We start from the raw sequence: 21,569 nt of genomic DNA on the forward strand, positions 1-21,569 counted from the left end.
TTTTCATCCCTGGAGGTTTCTGCTGGGCTCAAAGCTGGTCTGCAAATGTTTCTCTGCTGTTCTGAACAGATGTTAAACTTGAACATGTAGCGGCTGGAATAACAGAAAATGTCTGATTCGTCTTCACAGTCAGGTCTTTTAACATTTTCTAGATAATTAATGAACAGATAACGAATATAATCATTAGCGACATCCTGATTGGCTGTTAAAAGAGGAGAATTTGAAGCTGCTTGCCAGCTTTTACTCACTCGCTGACGTGTGCCAAACTATTACTGAGTCAGATCGTTTTGTTTTCAGCAACCTGCAGCCTCTGAATGCTTCGTGACTCAACCGATGTCAACAGCAAGTTAAGTGCTTTGTACTCGTCTAAGTCTCTGCACATTTTATGAAAGAAAGCCATCCATGGATAAACATTCCCGCTTCTGTTCGCTGTAGGCCTGCAACACTGATTAAAACCAGTGTTTTTGTGAGTTCAGGTGCAGAAAGGTCTTTAAAACAAAGACAAGATGTTAAATTAGGATTCTGGTGAAACCAGGGCGTTAGTGCAATGACAGGAATGAGTCAAACATCCTGTTTATTGCTTTTCATTTATGTTTTTTTCCATTAAATTTCAGTATGAGTGCAGCAGCAGTGCACATGGCCAGCATTAGTCATGACTGCCCTGAGAGTTTTAATAATTATGATGCTAATCGTGTCCCAAATGACACCTCGGTGATCCGCCCACCTCATGTTTTCACTCCTGCCGACATGGAAGTTCTAATTACTCACCCGACTGGCAAATCTCTCTCATAGCCCGGTGTGGGCTTATCTTTCTGCTGTGCCTTCTCATGATTTGAATCAGTAACGTTTGTGCCACCTCACAAATTTTGGGTGCACTTTGCTCTGCAGCAGCAGTGTGGGTTCAAGTAAAAGGTCAGAATTCACTTTCTTACTTTCAGATCACTTTCAGGCTTTAGTTCTTGAGATTCAAACAGAAAGATGTTGATAACAGCGCAGTTTTTGAATACAATGCCAAAGCTAAGGCTGAACATTTCTTTGTCCAGTGCAAAGTTAGAAAATGATATTATTCGAGTCCCTTAAAAAAACTTTTTACCTATAAAACCATAAATATTGGATTTACCGTAATTGAGGCTAAAAAACTCAGACCTGACACTAAAGAGTCAAAGACTAGTACTTCCTGACTTTTGAAAAAAGAGACTTAAATTACTAAAAGATGATCAACCCTAGTTTGACAGTTTCCAATTTGATAAAGAGGAACGGTGTATGAAAAAGCATCCAGTAAGAAAAAAAATGTAGTTTTATTGCTTTTTTTTTTTAATTGATTGTAAGACAAAATATAAATATGAAGTAGATCTAAAAACCAGGTATATTAAAGTGACGTGAAATGTTTAGTTTCCACTTTTCTGGGCTTTAACCCAAAGGTTTTCCACCATGACTCACATTTTGACTCAAATAAAGCATCATTATGTTTAAGTATACAGTCACTAAAAGAAACATATAGCCTAAAGAGCTGTTTTCTCTCACCTGTTTGTGTAGCTACCACTTTCCAACCATTAAAAACTGCCTCTCCCAGTGTTTCACTCCTGGTTTCTTTAGTAAAACTTTGGCTCCCCCTGCTGTCTGAAGTCAGAACTGCAGCTTTGATTTTCCAGAAAACCCTCCTGGTTTGCTGAGTTCCCAGCAGAACTGGACGGGATGAAGGTGAAACCTGAATGACTTTATAATTAAATGTTTCCCTGAAGATTGTTTACATACAAACATAAACATGCATTTAAGGCTGGGCTGATCATTTTGGAAACTGGCACTCAGGGAAAGTCCCACTGTGGAAGGAACTGGAATAAAAAAATGTCTTTAGTTTACAGGCTTTGTAATTTTGTGTTTCCCTGAACTGTGTAATTTACAGCAATTCAGATGGTTTTTTTCTTTTGTTTATCATCTGCTTCCCAGATGTTGGTCGGTGGGTTAGCACAGTGAGATTTGCCTTTAGGTGGACAACAGCCTGTTGGCTTTGCTTAGTTAAGATAAAGACCGGAAACAACATCTAGACTGGCTTTGACTAAAGTAAACACTGAATAATATTAAAAATTATTTTTTAGACAGTAAAATATTAAAATTTAAAGGAAACAATGGCAATATGAACATAAAGTTTTTTTTCTCAAACATGTTTGCAGCTTTGAGAGAAAACCCCACAGTCACAGTTGTGATGCTCCTCTGCTACAGTGCTGTGGGTATTGTGAACAGAGGAGTCTGAGCCTCTGTGCTAACTATGAAATTTCACCACTATTTCCATAAAAAGGACCCTCAGTTATATTTCTCACTGACTTTCTGTAATTTAAGCAGCAGCTGTGTCACCCATCAGTTACTGCAGCACCACAGCTCTGTCAGCAGGCACTCGCATCACGTCTTACTTTATATCAGAATCAGTTTTCTTTCTTCTTGTTTCTGTTAATCATTCCATCATTTGTTTCAGTCCGTCTCCCCTGCAGTGCTCTTCGGCTGCTGCTCCCGTCGGGGGGACGGGCAGTACTGGAAGGAGGCAGACTGACAGGCTGTTTGGCCTCCAGCTGAGAGCGATTGTAGTCTGAGGTCAGAGGTCACAGTCCAGGGAGTCCAAGACAGAAACCAGATCACAACAGAAGGCTAATTATCATGCATTGTAGCTGGCCTCCTGCTGGGACGGCATTCGCTTTCACCAGCAGGCCACAGTGAAGCTTCTGGACCTCCTGCATTTAAAACAGGGTGAGACGCATGTGAGCAGAAACACTTGTTATTAAATTATGCACTTACACTCAGAGTTAGAAATTAAATCTTTGTATTAGAGGAAAGGAGTATACCAAACTATAAATGAAGCTAATTTGCACATTTTATTCTGCTTTTCTCATCAAAAAAAGTTGTTAATGCAAGAAAAATATCCAAATATTAACAGGAAAATCTCAAACCAAACTCTTACCACCCCTCTGTAAAATCAATATTTAATATCAATGACTTACATGAAATACAGTTAAGTAATAAAATGAAAGAAAACAAGTGAGCACTACTGCATATAAACTCGACTAGATACATAAACATATACACTTGTGCTAACAATTCAAGAAACATTTGGTATATTTTATATCCCCCCTCTGTCCTTTTTTCCGGATCCTTGTAGTACTTTGGTAGTAGTATTATGATCTTAGGAGCCGATGTTTCAGTGGAAATGAAAACAACTAAACTGTGACAGCAAATTCAGAAACAAACTAAGCCTGCTCGGTGAAAACATTTATCACAAGGTATCCACGAGAGTTAAACTTAGTATCTGAACTCAGAAACAGCAGATAAGAAAACAGCTTTTCACAGGGTTCCATTTGGAAGTAATGAACATGATGTATTGAGATAAACAATTTGACTATTATTATGCTGTTTGATGATTAAACTCAGTTGACCCATCATAGCAGGCTGGAGACCAACAATGATAGGAATTAGGAACCCCAGAGTCTAGATGGTGGTAATGAAGATGAAGGGGGGAATGATAGAAAAGCAGTGAGATTTACAGTAGACAGAATAGCGGCTGATTGGCTCACAGACGGTGGGCAAGAAAAAGACTGGAGTAGATAATGATTGAGTTTGCAAGCGTGGGAAAGTGGAAGCAATGAAAACAAGCATCTCGAACACCCAGGAAAGCAGGCGGATGACTGATTACAGCTCTTCCTTATTGAACTTGCGCATAAGCTTCATTTAGATTCATGCTTGTATATGTTTATGTTAAGAATACATATTCTTACCCAAGGTGGCATGCTGTGACTTTTACAGAAACAGAGGCGACCAGCCAACCTCAATTTTTAGAAGCACTCCTTTAATAAAAGTAGCAATGAAACCACCTTACTACACATGAATCTGTATTATTGGCAAATTGCTCTTAAAGTATCAAGAGTATTCTGCAGAACACATTGTTCCCCATCGGTGTTATACGGTTATAAGGTTGGTCTGAATTTAAATGCTTCATATGCTGTTTGAGCTACAGCAGGGGTCCCCAATCCCAGTCCGCGAGGGCTGGTTTCCTGCAGGTTTTAGATGTGTCCTTGATCCACCACAGCTGATTTAAATGGATAAATTACCTTCTCAACACGTCTTGAAGTTCTCCAGAGGCCTGGTAACAAACTAATCATGTGATTCAGGTGTGTTGACCCAGGGTGAGATCTGAAACCTGCAGGGACACCGGCCCTCGCGGACTGGGATTGGGGACCCCTGATCTACAGTAATGTATTATATTCTAAAATGATGCTAAATGATAAAAATGAAGGTGTTGGCAAAACAGCTGGTTAAACTATCTTCAGCTAAAAACCTTCTGCTAAAGTAGACAGTGAATAATTTCTGTTCCATTTCTGTATTAAAGAGCTGTAAACCATATCACTGTCACAGTTTGGGGGGTGTGGGGAAGGAGGACCCAGGCGCGGTGCTCTATGTACAAGCAGTACGTTTATTTACAGTGTGTGGAAATAACAACAATAAATCCCCGTGGTTTCCCCTGACTCCCGTGTCGTGTCTCTCCGTGACCAGTCCGTGTCTCAGTGCTCTCCGCTCCCGTGTCTCAGCACTCCTCGTGCTGGCTGCTGTCTGGCGCTCCACACTTCTCCTGGGGACACAATAGACGCAGCCGTCAGGACACATAACCGCGGGCATACATACACTAACTCAGTTCAAATGGATGACTAACGTGGAGACTCACGCAATGATCCCGCATCGGTGGGAGCTCCAAGACTCTCCTAAGTAGCACCCCCGACGAGGCCTGACCAGCAGCAGGTGTGTGGCTTCGGGTGTGGCCAGACCGTCAGCAGGGCCACACCCACCAGGCCTGAAGGCGCCCACTGAAACACACACACACACACACACACACACGCACACACAGGGAGAAGGACAGCAACACCAAATATACATACAATAATAATAATAATAATATAAATTCATAACTGCTCAGGGACCCTGACAATCACTGATGAATTATCAACTTTGATTTTTTTAAGTCTAGGCCAGAGTTTTATGAACAGCCGTTGGGTGATGGCATCAACTTTTTCAGTAGAGGAAGGTGAACTGGCATTTTTATTGACACGTGTCACCACCTTCTTGATGCAGGCTTCCACAGATAACCTGTAATTTTCAGCCTCTTCAGCATCACACAGGGCTGGATTCTGCATAGTGTCGATCAGGTGATTTTTAATGATATCTACCGTCAGTTTTCTCAACACTGGGTCCTCGTCGTTCAGTAACATCAGTAAATGTTTTTTCTTAACAGAATGTTTTCTGACGTAGCTCTTGGTAAATGGCCCGGTCGAGATCTTTCAGTTTATATACATGTATATGCAGATCTTTGATCCTGTTGTCAGACAACATGTGTTTTTTTGTGTGTCCCGTTTGGATCTTTAGCCATAAGAATTGTTGTCTTAAGGCCAAGAAAGATGCCAAGCGGATTTATTTTACCAAGTGGATCATCATGGCCTTGCCATATTGGTCCATTTGATTGACCTTTATTATAATTACAACACGTGTTTTAACAGGTACCTGTGGAGTTTTTTAGAAGGTCTGTAGTGCGAATTATTTTCAACTCGTGTGAGCACAGCATCAATGAGTGCGCTCACATGTTCTTCTTCATCATAATTGCTGACAGTAATGCCAGATGATGATTTTTTCTCCACTATTGGAAATATATTACTTTTAAATTCTTCTAAACGTGTTTGAGAAATGGCTTTAGTTTGTTCGTCCTCGTCATCCTCGGCTCTAACGCACCACGAGAAGAACCTTGCAGGCAGGTTTTTACGGACGAGGTGATCTTCAAATATGGAAATGATCACCTCTAGGTACGGCTGACCTACGGCTAGCGCAATGATCACGAGATCAGGGCTAATGTCCAGCCACTTTGATGTCTTTAAAAAAAAAAAAAAAAAAAAAAAAAATCACCTTTTCAAGTTTTTTTAATCCCCTGTGTGTGATTTTGAGAGGTTTTTGCTCAACTTGTGCCCACAGAGCTGTGAAGAGGCGCTGCTGAATCATTTCCGATGGCGACACCTTTGCGTCTTTGGAGGCACGTGAAAAATCTAAATTGCCCATTGTTTTTGGAAAAATCTAAATTGCCCATAGGTATGAGTGAATGTGAGTACGAATGTTTAGCCCTGTGACAGACTAGCGACCTGTCCAGGGCGTACCCTGCCTCTCGCCCTGAGATAGCTGCCATAGGCTCCAGCGCCCCCTGCGACCCTGAAAAGGAAAAGCGGAAGTTAGGGGTGGGCAACTCCAGGCCTCGAGGGCCGGTGTCCCTGCAGGTTTTAGATGTGTCCTTGAACCAACACAGCTGATATAAATGGCTAAATTAGCTCCTGAAAATGTCCTGAAGTTCTCCAGAGGCCTGGTAACGAACTAATCATGCGATTCAGGTGTGTTGACCCAAGGTGAGATCTAAAACCTGCAGGACACCGGCCCTCTGGGACTGGATTTGCCCACCCCTGGCGTAAGTGAATCGATGGATAGATACATACACATATACACTGTGCTAACAATTCAAGAAACATTTGGAATATTTTATATCCCTCCCCTCTTTGTCCCTTTTCCCTATGTCCTTGTAGTACTTCTATTGTGTGCCCACAGAGCTGTGAAGAGGCGCCGTTTAATCTGCAACAGCATCCTGCCATGCGATTGAATTCGTCCCTAACCTTTGGGAACCCTCACATAAATTTTATCGAATGGAAAAAGGTTAGCTTTCATCCTCCAGCTTCACTGTGTTTATGTTATGCTAACATAGCTGTATCGCTAGTGATCTCGTAGTACATCATTATGTACCAGCTAGTCCAACCTCAGTAACCCTAAAAAAATAAAAAAGAAAAAAAAAAAGAAAAAAAAAAGTCACTGCTGTTTAGTTTTCTGTCTTCATTTATGTTGGAAGTGATAGCAGAGCTGTACGTTTAAATTTTTTCAAAACGTCTCTCAGTCAGAACATTATATATTATGTTTAGGTGGCCCTTTCGAGATTTTTTTTCATTGATGTGCAGATCTTTGATTGTGTCGTCAGACAACAGGTGTTTCTTCAAAGATACCTGTGGAGCTTTTTTTAGAAGGTTTGTAGTGCGATTTCTTTGTAGCCCGTGTGAGCACAGCATCAACACTGTAAAATTAATAAATACAAAAATAAAAAATTGTTGCGAAAACTTAAACTCAAGGCAACCCACTGCATTTAGATTTTTAGGTTCTGATGGATAACTTAGTTGAAGCAACTTTTCTCCTAAACTTGAAACCTAACATTTTGTTTTAAAAACGCATTTAGTGTTGCTAAAAAAAATTTTTTATATCAATTTGGGAACTTCAGGTTCATGCACAAGTTTTGCAAACAAAGTTATATGGTACTATTTACCTAAAAATGCAGCCAAGGCCTCAGGCATTTTTTATATAACCATCTAAATCTATTTACAGAACAATCAGGTGTTCTGCAGCAAACAAGAAGGCACACAAATTATTTGTGCCGGTCCAAAAAAGAAAAAGAAAAAAAAGTTTGTGTTCAGTATAAGACAGAAGAGAACAGCACAGGCCTAAACCCTGCAGGTCTGACAACAGGTGGTGTATCAGTCCTGTTTTCCCTGTGGGAACAGCGTTTACACTAGAATCTGCTTTTGATGGCTTTTTTGGAGCAAATGTGACATTCAGCAGTATAACTGACACAATACAAAACAATAACTACACTACACACCAACTCTAGCCTCCAAAAACGCTAAACATCACTAATGTCTCACATATGAAAACTTGCGCTCTCTTTCTTTTGCTCACCGCTTTCCGTCGCGGGTGTCACTCCTAAAACTGCACCTTCTCCCTAAACAACCAAGTGCCGCATGTTGCCATATCATTTTTTTGATTGGCTGACATGGTAAATTCTAACACCAATCCGGTTGTTCAGTCTGACGTCACTAGCCGTGTCTGGACCTAAACTCCGCTGCAGGTTCACATATCAAACGATCACTATGGCATTACTGAGAGTTGAAAAACTGTCTAAAGTCTTTCATCTTTAATAAAATGATCAGCGTTCTGTTCTACCAGGTGTAACAATTGAGTTTAGCATCCAGGCACCCATGAAAACGGAATTTATGACATTTAACGGAGTTAGAAGCTAGCGAGCTAACTCCCTGCTAACTTCTATCTAAATACAATATAGCATGTCCTGACTGCGGGGTTTTGGAAACAAATTAAAACGTACAGCTCTGTTATCACTTCCAGCATAAATGAAGACAGGAAACTAAAAAGCAGTGACGTTTGTAGGGTTACTGAAGTTGGGCTAGCTGGTATATAATGATGTGCTACGTGACCGCTAGCGACACAGCTATGTTAACATAATATAAACAAGCTAACTTTTTTTCCCACTCGATAAAGTTAACGTGAGTGTTCTCGGTGGAGGACTCCACCACCCCGTTCACACAGAAACTAAACCACATTTTTTTTGGCTAAATATGATTTGAACAAATTAAACAACATGGCAGCGGGCGCCCCCGAAATCATTTATTTATTTAAGAATAAAAAATAAAAGGGGGGGGGGGGGGTTGCCGCTGTTGGTCGTCAGCCATGAGCGAGCTAGCTTATTTTGTCGGGTTTCTTTCGTTCGGTGGTATGGCGAACACCCCCTACATGAAATACACGTAGGGGGTGTCGCGGAGGCTTGTCAGACATGAGCGCGCCTGTTTGGAAGGGATGCTTGTCGGATTTACATTATTTTGTGACATGGCGATTTTTATACGAAAACTTTAAAGCACTATTTCATGATGGAAAACATTAAAGTTGCTCACGAGGGCATTCAAGCAGCACGATTGAGTAAAACAGTCTAGGGGGGATCTTAAATGAGGTAGTAAACACATATAAATCCACATTAAAAGAAACAGTACTTGCCTTCAGAAAGTTGAGATGAACACCTTAGCTGCATCCAGCTCCTGGCGTAAAAAGCCTCGTGTTCGCATTAAGGCAGACGGCCAGGTGGCTTTCAGTCCTTGCAAAAGTGCATTGTAGACCCCGTAGTATCCAAAAATATGACATGCGCATGCGTGCTCAGGCACAGAAAGGCGCCAACAGCTTCAACTCATGTAAAACTTGAATTCATTCATTTTGCCAGCAATAAAGTTCATCTGAGACCAACTTTTGCTCCAAAACGTTAAAGGATTAGTTGAAACCCTTAATGTATTTGAGTTTATGGGGCAACTCAGCTTTTATTGTTGAATTGTGAAAGAAATGACTGTAAGCAAGTTTGATTTTTCACACTGAATGAGTGCGCTGACACTAATGCCAGATGATGATTTTTTCTCCAGTATTGGAAATATATTACTTTTAAATTCTTCTAAACGTGTTTCAGAAATTGCTTTAGCTTCTGCGTCTTCATCATCCTCGGCTCTAACGCACCATGAAAAGAACCTTGCCAGTAGGCTTTTTTTACGGAAGAGGTGATCTTCAAATATGGAAATGATCACTTCTACGTATGGCTGACCTACGGCTAGCGCAATGATCACAAGATCAGAGTTGATGTCCAGCCGCTTTGTGATGTCTTTAAAAATCACCTTTTCAAGTTTTATTAACCCTGTTTGTGTAACTTTTAGAATTTTCTGTTCAACCTGTGCCCACAGAGCTGTGAAGAGGCGCTGCTGAATCATGTCAGATGGCGACACCTTTGCCTCTTTTGAGGCACGTGCAATAACAGCATTTATTAGCTCTTTAAACAAGCAGAAATTATATATGTGTGTGTGTGTGTGTGTATATATATATATATATATATATATATATATATATATATATATATATATATATATATATATATACACATACACACACGTGTGTGTATTTAAACTCTTGCCATTAAAGTTTGGTTGAAGAAAGTAACGTATATAGTATTGTTAGCAAAATGCATTGTACTGCTAGAGTAATGTGATGACTGGTTATTTTGAAAGCAGGATTTTTAAAATGAAGTTGTTAATCCAGCTGCTAATCCAAATGTTAATCCTTGAACTAATAATTTTTAAAAAGCATTTTGAAAATTAGTTTAATAATCCTCTACGGAATAGCGTGTCCCTGAGGCAACAAACCACATTTTCATGCCTCACACTGACCCTTCAAAAAAAACAAACAACTGTTTTTCAAATAATGAAGTTTTTTAAAAAACATTTTGAAAATCTATAAAAATCATGGCATCAACTTTTTCAAAACAGGAAAGTGGACTGGCATTTTCGGTCACCACCTTCTTGATACTGCTTTCCACAAAAACCCTGTTTTTTCAGCATCACACAGGGCTGGATTCTGCATATTCTCGATCAGGTGATTTTTAATGATATCGACCGTCAGTTTTCTCAACACTCGGTCCTCGTCGTTCAGTAACATCAGTAAATGTTTTTCTTTACAGAATGTTTTCTGACGTAGCTCTTGGTAAATGGCCCTTTCGAGATCTTTCAGGGGTTTTTTCATGGATGTGCAGATCTTTGATTGTGTCGTCAGACAACACGTGTTTTAAAAGATACCTGTGGAGTTTTTTTAGAAGGTTTGTAGTGCGATTTCTTTTCAGCCCGTGTGAGCACAGCATCAATGAGTGTGCTGACACTAATGCCAGATGATGATTTTTTTCTCCAGTATTGGAAATATATTACTTTTAAATTCGTCTAAACGTGTTTCAGAAACCGCTTTAGCTTCTGCGTCTTCATCATCCTCGGCTCTAACGCACCACGAGAAGAACCTTGGCAGTAGATTTCTTTTTTTTAGGGAAGAGGTGATCTTCAAATATGGAAATGATCATCTCTAGGTACGGCTGACCTACGGCTAGCGCAATGATCACGAGATCCAAAGTCGTATTAACACAATTTTTGACAGATTTTTGAGCACCGTGTAGCACATAAAATCGGTTCCAGGTCAATAAGCACAACCAGAATTCATACATAAGGCGCACCGGATTATAAGGCGCACTGTCAGTTTTTGAGAAAATTAAAGGATTTTGAGTGCGCCTTATGGTCTGAAAATTAGAGTACAAATAGAGGTCAGAGGTCAAATTTACAAATTAATACCTCTTATCTGTGACCTACTCCTACATAAGGTTTGTGTAATCAGAGTAAAACGCCTGTGCAATGTTTTAATACAATAGTTGCTACTAAAATCTTTGATCTTGAAAAGAATGACAAGCACACGTGTTCAGTCTAAGCTGAAAATGTATACATTTGTGTGACAATGAAAACACGCAGAATTCACAATATAATCTTTTTTGGATCTTTTTATTGATTAAAAATACATTTAGAGTGCCCAATACGATAAGTTGTGTATTAGATGGCACAAAACCCCAATAATTTGACAATTCCCTCTGAGCAAGCACTAGGCGACGGTGGGGAGTAAAAACTTCCTTTTAACAGGGAGAAAACTCCGGCAGAACCAGGCTCAGTGAGGAACGGCCATCTGCCTCGACCGGTCAAGGGTTTTTAAAATGACTCGATTAGATGTTAAATAAATTGAAACTGAAAATGCTACGTCCAGATGAACAGAATCTACTTTTAGGGTCTTACATAACAGTAACCAAGTATTTTCTGCCTGCGATCCATACAGCATGACCCGCACAGAGAAAGAAGCTTGTCATGAAATGTTCACTTTCCAATACAGTGATGGCATGCTCCTTGAAAAGCTTTACAATTATATCATCTGCATATTCATGGTCTAATTCCATGAATGTCAGTATGACATCTGGCTCTTTCCATTTGTGTATTAAAGAGCTGTAAACCATATCACTGATGAACATCACATTATCAACTTTGATTTTTTTAAGTCTAGGCCAGAGTTTTATGAACAGCCGTTGGGTGATGGCATCAACTTTTTCAGTAGAGGAAGGTGAACTGGCATTTTTATTGACACGTGTCACCACCTTCTTGATGCAGGCTTCTACAGATAACCTGTAATTTTCAGCCTCTTCAGCATCACACAGGGCTGGATTCTGCATAGTGTCGATCAGGTGATTTTTAATGATATCGACCGTCAGTTTTCTCAACACTGGGTCCTCGTCGTTCAGTAACATCAGTAAATGTTTTTCTTTACAGAATGTTTTCTGACGTAGCTCTTGGTAAATGGCCCTGTCCAGATCTTTCAGTTTTTTTTCATGTATATGCAGATCTTTGATCCTGTTGTCAGACAACACGTGTTTTAACAGATACCTGTGGAGTTTTTTAGAAGGTCTGTAGTGCGATTTATTTGCAGCTCGTGTGAGCACAGCATCAATGAGTGCGCTCACATGTTCTTCTTCATCATCATCATAATCGCTGACACTAATGCCAGATGATGATTTTTTCTCCAGTATCCGAAATATATTACTTCTAAATTCTTCTAAACGTGTTTCAGACATGGCTTTAGTTTGTTCGTCCTCGTCATCCTCGGCTCTAACGCACCACGAGAAGAACCTTGCCAGCAGGTTTTTACGGAAGAGGTGATCTTCAAATATGGAAATGATCACCTCTAGGTACGGCTGACCTACGGCTAGCGCAATGATCACGAGATCAGGGCTAATGTCCAGCCGCTTTGTGATGTCTTTAAAAATCACCTTTTCAAGTTTTTTAATCCCCCTGTGTGTGATTTTGAGAGGCTTTTGCTCAACTTGTGCCCACAGAGCTGTGAAGAGGCGCTGCTGAATCATTTCCGATGGCGACACCTTTGCCTCTTTGGAGGCACGTGTAATAACAGCATTTATTAGCTCTTTAACGAGCAGCTGTTCTTCTGACACCGGAGGTTCCTGGAGATCAACTGACTCTGGATCCCCCGGATTCTGTTGCTGGTTGCATGACTGAGGGTAGCACACACAGTGCTTCGATTTCCCCTCATCGCTCCGTAAAATGTTTACGCCAGGGACGACACTACATTCAGAGTCGTCTTCAGTGGCGCAGCTTTGAATCGCATCGGTTGTTTCAATGGCAGAATTCATATTTTCAAATGATATAACTTTTTTACAATCTGGACTTGATTCTGAATTTTGTGTAAGTTGCTGAGTTTGTGTCTCAGACATTAATGCCTCTTACTCCCTCTTACTAAACTTACCTTGTGACTAACCCTGTGCAAATGGTTCTATTTATAGACTTTTACCAAGGTGATGTCACACAAGACATGAAAGGATCAAAGGGATTCTAGCGCTAAGCCCCGCCCACATCCGATATGACGGCGACGTGACGTTACCCTAGCGACCGCTATACAATGGCGATCCTCAGTTGTTGGGATTGAGTGAAACTTGTTTGGATTCAAACATGTAGCCTGCTGGTCCACTGCTTTAACCCACAGCAAATACTGTTAAAATCCTTCCTTTAAAGTTAGAATGTCAAGCGACCCCCCCTCCGACCCTCACCCACTGTGTTGTTGTCGGGTTTACGGCTGGTAAGCTATGCTAATTTAACTGTTTATGTAGCTTCACTCATTCACCTGCAGACACAGACGGCTATCAGAATGGTCACACGTCTTCTTAGAGGACGTTCCAGGTGAACACGCGCGGTGAGTTACAGCCAGCGAGGAGTCACGCAGTTTTTGCGTGCATGTCTGTGCTCGTGGACATTTGTGAGCAGAAACACTTATCATTAAATTATGCACTTACACTCAGAGTTAGAAATGAAATATTTGTATTAGAGGGAAGGAGTATAACAAACTATAAATGAAGCTAATTTGCACATTTTATTCTGCTTTTCTAATCAAAAAATTGTTAATGCAAGAAAAATATCCAAATATTAACAGGAAAATCTCAAACCAAACTCTTACCACCCCTCTGTAAAATCAATATTTAATATCAATGACTTACATGAAATACAGTTAAGTAATAAAATGAAAGAAAACAAGTGAGCACTACTGCATATAAACTCGACTAGATACATAAACATATACACTTGTGCTAACAATTCAAGAAACATTTGGTATATTTTATATCCCCCCTCTGTCCTTTTTTCCGGATCCTTGTAGTACTTTGGTAGTAGTATTGTGGTCTTAGGAGCTGATGTGTCAGTGGAAATGAAAACAGCTAAACTGTGACAGCAAAATGTTAAGAATGCATATTCTTACCCAAGGTGGCATGCTATGGCTTTTACAGAAATGCAAGCGGAGATGACCACCTCAATTTTTAGAAGCACTCCTTTAATAAAAGTAGCAATGAAACCACCTTACTACACATGAATCTGTATTATTGGCAAATTGCTCTTAAAGTATCAAGAGTATTCTGCAGAACACATTGTTCCCCATCGGTGTTATACGGTTATAAGGTTGGTCTGAATTTAAATGCTTCATATGCTGTTTGAGCTACAGCAGGGGTCCCCAATCCCAGTCCGCGAGGGCTGGTTTCCTGCAGGTTTTAGATGTGTCCTTGATCCACCACAGCTGATTTAAATGGATAAATTACCTTCTCAACACATCTTGAAGTTCTCCAGAGGCCTGGTAACAAACTAATCATGTGATTCAGGTGTGTTGACCCAGGGTGAGATCTGAAACCTGCAGGGACACCGGCCCTCGCGGACTGGGATTGGGGACCCCTGATCTACAGTAATGTATTATATTCTAAAATGATGCTAAATGATAAAAATGAAGGTGTTGGCAAAACAGCTGGTTAAACTATCTTCAGCTAAAAACCTTCTGCTAAAGTAGACAGTGAATAATTTTTTTTTGTAAATGTGTTTTTATATTTATATATATTAATTATTATATTGATGAATTAATTCATTACTGCCATTGTTTGTATTGGCAAAATTTAGTAGATGACATACCAATATATGTGGACAGCCCGTTCTCATTCCCGACGTGTAACATACCGACCATTAGTCGCGCTCCGAGGTGTCCCATAGACACGTGAAAGGTAACCTTCCGCATCTATTTGATACGCGCCGGATTGTGGATGACATCCAATAGAATGACGCTCCCGGTGTAATACACGTTCCAGCTGTGTATTCCAGCCATAACCCTAACCTTAATCCTAACCCGTATCATAACCTAATCGTGTTAGATAGTGTTTTCCAAAGCAATTACAGTAAAATAAACATACACGTGTAGATTGATTCGAAATGGTTCTCATGTTTCCTCATTTTTCCGAACAAGTAACACAGGGACATGTTGGGTGGCCAAAAGCGTAACATACTGACGATTTGTCACCTATAGTGTAACATTTTACACTTTGAGAGTGAGAATGTGTTGATGTGGATTCTTAATATGAAATTATAGTTTACATACAAATAATCCTTACAGTCTGAAAATTACAGCACAAATATCCTGTCACATTTGATCTCTGTGAGGTCAGAGGTCAAATTTACAAATTAGTACCTCTTATCTGTGACCTACTCCTACATAAGGTTTGTGTAATCAGAGTAAAACGCCTGTGCAATGTTTTAATACAATAGTTGCTACTAAAATCTTTGATTTGAAAGGAATGACAAACAAACACGTTCAGTCTAAGCTGAAAATGTATACATTTGTGTGACAATGAAAACACGCAGAATTCACAATATAATCTTTTTTGGATCTTTTTATTGATTAAAAATACATTTAGAGTGCCCAATACGATAAGTTGTGTATTAGATGGCACAAAACCCCAATAATTTGACAATTCCCTCTGAGCAAGCACTAGGCGACGGTGGGGAGTAAAAACTTCCTTTTAACAGGGAGAAAACTCCGGCAGAACCAGGCTCAGTGAGGAACGGCCATCTGCCTCGACCGGTCAAGGGTTTTTAAAATGACTCGATTAGATGTTAAATAAATTGAAACTGAAAATGCTACGTCCAGATGAACAGAATCTACTTTTAGGGTCTTACATAACAGTAACCAAGTATTTTCTGCCTGCGATCCATACAGCATGACCCGCACAGAGAAAGAAGCTTGTCATGAAATGTTCACTTTCCAATACAGTGATGGCATGCTCCTTGAAAACCTTTATAATTATATCATCTGCATATTCATGGTCTAATTCCATGAATGTCAGTATGACATCTGGCTCTTTCCATTTGTGTATTAAAGAGCTGTAAACCATATCACTGATGAACATCACATTATCAACTTTGATCTTTTTAAGTCTAGGCCAGAGTTTTATGAACAGCCGTTGGGTGATGGCATCAACTTTTTCAGTAGAGGAAGGTGAACTGGCATTTTTATTGACACGTGTCACCACCTTCTTGATACAGGCTTCTACAGATAACCTGTAATTTTCAGCCTCTTCAGCATCACACAGGGCTGGATTCTGCATAGTGTCGATCAGGTGATTTTTAATGATATCGACCGTCAGTTTTCTCAACACTGGGTCCTCGTCGTTCAGTAACATCAGTAAATGTTTTTCTTTACAGAATGTTTTCTGACGTAGCTCTTGGTAAATGGCCCTGTCCAGATCTTTCAGTTTTTTTTCATGTATATGCAGATCTTTGATCCTGTTGTCAGACAACACGTGTTTTAACAGATACCTGTGGAGTTTTTTAGAAGGTCTGTAGTGCGATTTATTTGCAGCTCGTGTGAGCACAGCATCAATGAGTGCGCTCACATGTTCTTCTTCATCATCATCATAATCGCTGACACTAATGCCAGATGATGATTTTTTCTCCAGTATCCGAAATATATTACTTCTAAATTCTTCTAAACGTGTTTCAGACATGGCTTTAGTTTGTTCGTCCTCGTCATCCTCGGCTCTAACGCACCACGAGAAGAACCTTGCCAGCAGGTTTTTTACGGAAGAGGTGATCTTCAAATATGGAAATGATCACCTCTAGGTACGGCTGACCTACGGCTAGCGCAATGATCACGAGATCAGGGCTAATGTCCAGCCGCTTTGTGATGTCTTTAAAAATCACCTTTTCAAGTTTTTTAATCCCCCTGTGTGTGATTTTGAGAGGCTTTTGCTCAACTTGTGCCCACAGAGCTGTGAAGAGGCGCTGCTGAATCATTTCCGATGGCGACACCTTTGCCTCTTTGGAGGCACGTGTAATAACAGCATTTATTAGCTCTTTAACGAGCAGCTGTTCTTCTGACACCGGAGGTTCCTGGAGATCAACTGACTCTGGATCCCCCGGATTCTGTTGCTGGTTGCATGACTGAGGGTAGCACACACAGTGCTTCGATTTCCCCTCATCGCTCCGTAAAATGTTTACGCCAGGGACGACACTACATTCAGAGTCGTCTTCAGTGGCGCAGCTTTGAATCGCATCGGTTGTTTCAATGGCAGAATTCATATTTTCAAATGATATAACTTTTTTACAATCTGGACTTGATTCTGAATTTTGTGTAAGTTGCTGAGTTTGTGTCTCAGACATTAATGCCTCTTACTCCCTCTTACTAAACTTACCTTGTGACTAACCCTGTGCAAATGGTTCTATTTATAGACTTTTACCAAGGTGATGTCACACAAGACATGAAAGGATCAAAGGGATTCTAGCGCTAAGCCCCGCCCACATCCGATATGACGGCGACGTGACGTTACCCTAGCGACCGCTATACAATGGCGATCCTCAGTTGTTGGGATTGAGTGAAACTTGTTTGGATTCAAACATGTAGCCTGCTGGTCCACTGCTTTAACCCACAGCAAATACTGTTAAAATCCTTCCTTTAAAGTTAGAATGTCAAGCGACCCCCCCTCCGACCCTCACCCACTGTGTTGTTGTCGGGTTTACGGCTGGTAAGCTATGCTAATTTAACTGTTTATGTAGCTTCACTCATTCACCTGCAGACACAGACGGCTATCAGAATGGTCACACGTCTTCTTAGAGGACGTTCCAGGTGAACACGCGCGGTGAGTTACAGCCAGCGAGGAGTCACGCAGTTTTTGCGTGCATGTCTGTGCTCGTGGACATTTGTGAGCAGAAACACTTATCATTAAATTATGCACTTACACTCAGAGTTAGAAATGAAATATTTGTATTAGAGGGAAGGAGTATAACAAACTATAAATGAAGCTAATTTGCACATTTTATTCTGCTTTTCTAATCAAAAAATTGTTAATGCAAGAAAAATATCCAAATATTAACAGGAAAATCTCAAACCAAACTCTTACCACCCCTCTGTAAAATCAATATTTAATATCAATGACTTACATGAAATACAGTTAAGTAATAAAATGAAAGAAAACAAGTGAGCACTACTGCATATAAACTCGACTAGATGCATAAACATATACACTTGTGCTAACAATTCAAGAAACATTTGGTATATTTTATATCCCCCCTCTGTCCTTTTTTCCGGATCCTTGTAGTACTTTGGTAGTAGTATTGTGGTCTTAGGAGCTGATGTGTCAGTGGAAATGAAAACAGCTAAACTGTGACAGCAAAATGTTAAGAATGCATATTCTTACCCAAGGTGGCATGCTATGGCTTTTACAGAAATGCAAGCGGAGATGACCACCTCAATTTTTAGAAGCACTCCTTTAATAAAAGTAGCAATGAAACCACCTTACTACACATGAATCTGTATTATTGGCAAATTGCTCTTAAAGTATCAAGAGTATTCTGCAGAACACATTGTTCCCCATCGGTGTTATACGGTTATAAGGTTGGTCTGAATTTAAATGCTTCATATGCTGTTTGAGCTACAGCAGGGGTCCCCAATCCCAGTCCGCGAGGGCTGGTTTCCTGCAGGTTTTAGATGTGTCCTTGATCCACCACAGCTGATTTAAATGGATAAATTACCTTCTCAACACGTCTTGAAGTTCTCCAGAGGCCTGGTAACAAACTAATCATGTGATTCAGGTGTGTTGACCCAGGGTGAGATCTGAAACCTGCAGGGACACCGGCCCTCGCGGACTGGGATTGGGGACCCCTGATCTACAGTAATGTATTATATTCTAAAATGATGCTAAATGATAAAAATGAAGGTGTTGGCAAAACAGCTGGTTAAACTATCTTCAGCTAGAAACCTTCTGCTAAAGTAGACAGTGAATAATTTTTTTTTGTAAATGTGTTTTTATATTTATATATATTAATTATTATATTGATGAATTAATTCATTACTGCCATTGTTTGTATTGGCAAAATTTAGTAGATGACATACCAATATATGTGGACAGCCCGTTCTCATTCCCGACGTGTAACATACCGACCATTAGTCGCGCTCCGAGGTGTCCCATAGACACGTGAAAGGTAACCTTCCGCATCTATTTGATACGCGCCGGATTGTGGATGACATCCAATAGAATGACGCTCCCGGTGTAATACACGTTCCAGCTGTGTATTCCAGCCATAACCCTAACCTTAATCCTAACCCGTATCATAACCTAATCGTGTTAGATAGTGTTTTCCAAAGCAATTACAGTAAAATAAACATACACGTGTAGATTGATTCGAAATGGTTCTCATGTTTCCTCATTTTTCCGAACAAGTAACACAGGGACATGTTGGGTGGCCAAAAGCGTAACATACTGACGATTTGTCACCTATAGTGTAACATTTTACACTTTGAGAGTGAGAATGTGTTGATGTGGATTCTTAATATGAAATTATAGTTTACATACAAATAATCCTTACAGTCTGAAAATTACAGCACAAATATCCTGTCACATTTGATCTCTGTGAGGTCAGAGGTCAAATTTACAAATTAGTACCTCTTATCTGTGACCTACTCCTACATAAGGTTTGTGTAATCAGAGTAAAACGCCTGTGCAATGTTTTAATACAATAGTTGCTACTAAAATCTTTGATTTGAAAGGAATGACAAACAAACACGTTCAGTCTAAGCTGAAAATGTATACATTTGTGTGACAATGAAAACACGCAGAATTCACAATATAATCTTTTTTGGATCTTTTTATTGATTAAAAATACATTTAGAGTGCCCAATACGATAAGTTGTGTATTAGATGGCACAAAACAAAACCCCAATAATTTGACAATTCCCTCTGAGCAAGCACTAGGCGACGGTGGGGAGTAAAAACTTCCTTTTAACAGGGAGAAAACTCCGGCAGAACCAGGCTCAGTGAGGAACGGCCATCTGCCTCGACCGGTCAAGGGTTTTTAAAATGACTCGATTAGATGTTAAATAAATTGAAACTGAAAATGCTACGTCCAGATGAACAGAATCTACTTTTAGGGTCTTACATAACAGTAACCAAGTATTTTCTGCCTGCGATCCATACAGCATGACCCGCACAGAGAAAGAAGCTTGTCATGAAATGTTCACTTTCCAATACAGTGATGGCATGCTCCTTGAAAACCTTTATAATTATATCATCTGCATATTCATGGTCTAATTCCATGAATGTCAGTATGACATCTGGCTCTTTCCATTTGTGTATTAAAGAGCTGTAAACCATATCACTGATGAACATCACATTATCAACTTTGATCTTTTTAAGTCTAGGCCAGAGTTTTATGAACAGCCGTTGGGTGATGGCATCAACTTTTTCAGTAGAGGAAGGTGAACTGGCATTTTTATTGACACGTGTCACCACCTTCTTGATACAGGCTTCTACAGATAACCTGTAATTTTCAGCCTCTTCAGCATCACACAGGGCTGGATTCTGCATAGTGTCGATCAGGTGATTTTTAATGATATCGACCGTCAGTTTTCTCAACACTGGGTCCTCGTCGTTCAGTAACATCAGTAAATGTTTTTCTTTACAGAATGTTTTCTGACGTAGCTCTTGGTAAATGGCCCTGTCCAGATCTTTCAGTTTTTTTTCATGTATATGCAGATCTTTGATCCTGTTGTCAGACAACACGTGTTTTAACAGATACCTGTGGAGTTTTTTAGAAGGTCTGTAGTGCGATTTATTTGCAGCTCGTGTGAGCACAGCATCAATGAGTGCGCTCACATGTTCTTCTTCATCATCATCATAATCGCTGACACTAATGCCAGATGATGATTTTTTCTCCAGTATCCGAAATATATTACTTCTAAATTCTTCTAAACGTGTTTCAGACATGGCTTTAGTTTGTTCGTCCTCGTCATCCTCGGCTCTAACGCACCACGAGAAGAACCTTGCCAGCAGGCTTTTACGGAAGAGGTGATCTTCAAATATGGAAATGATCACCTCTAGGTACGGCTGACCTACGGCTAGCGCAATGATCACGAGATCAGGGCTAATGTCCAGCCGCTTTGTGATGTCTTTAAAAATCACCTTTTCAAGTTTTTTAATCCCCCTGTGTGTGATTTTGAGAGGTTTTTGCTCAACTTGTGCCCACAGAGCTGTGAAGAGGCGCTGCTGAATCATTTCCGATGGCGACACCTTTGCCTCTTTGGAGGCACGTGTAATAACAGCATTTATTAGCTCTTTAACGAGCAGCTGTTCTTCTGACACCGGAGGTTCCTGGAGATCAACTGACTCTGGATCCCCCGGATTCTGTTGCTGGTTGCATGACTGAGGGTAGCACACACAGTGCTTCGATTTCCCCTCGTCGCTCCGTAAAATGTTTACGCCAGGGACGACACTACATTCAGAGTCGTCTTCAGTGGCGCAGCTTTGAATCGCATCGGTTGTTTCAATGGCAGAATTCATATTTTCAAATGATATAACTTTTTTACAATCTGGACTTGATTCTGAATTTTGTGTAAGTTGCTGAGTTTGTGTCTCAGACATTAATGCCTCTTACTCCCTCTTACTAAACTTACCTTGTGACTAACCCTGTGCAAATGGT

General features: G+C 40.2%; 1 protein-coding gene across 1 annotated transcript; it reads right to left on the reverse strand.

Moving 5' to 3' along the window:
- Positions 1–5,473: 5,473 nt before the first annotated feature.
- Positions 5,474–14,277, reverse strand: LOC113014388 (uncharacterized). Its single transcript, XM_026155885.1, has 2 exons — positions 12,168–14,277; positions 5,474–5,535 (listed from the first exon to the last, which is right to left on the reverse strand). The coding sequence occupies exons 1-2, from the start codon at positions 13,007–13,009 to the stop codon at positions 5,511–5,513; spliced, it is 867 nt and encodes a 288-aa protein (XP_026011670.1). The 5' UTR covers positions 13,010–14,277; the 3' UTR covers positions 5,474–5,510.
- Between the last annotated feature and the right edge of the window lie 7,292 nt (positions 14,278–21,569).

Source organism: Astatotilapia calliptera, chromosome 22 (assembly GCF_900246225.1).
Source record: "Astatotilapia calliptera chromosome 22, fAstCal1.2, whole genome shotgun sequence".
NCBI classification, from domain to species: Eukaryota; Metazoa; Chordata; class Actinopteri; order Cichliformes; family Cichlidae; genus Astatotilapia; species Astatotilapia calliptera.

Coding starts and splice junctions, on each gene's coding strand:
- LOC113014388 (XM_026155885.1), bottom strand. CDS start 13,009: ATGTCTGAGACACAAACTCAGCAACTTACACAAAATTCAGAATCAAGT. Junction 5,536..12,167: donor CCTTCTAAAAAACTCCACAG/GTATCTGTTAAA, acceptor AAAACTCCACAG/GTACCTGTTAAAACACGTGT.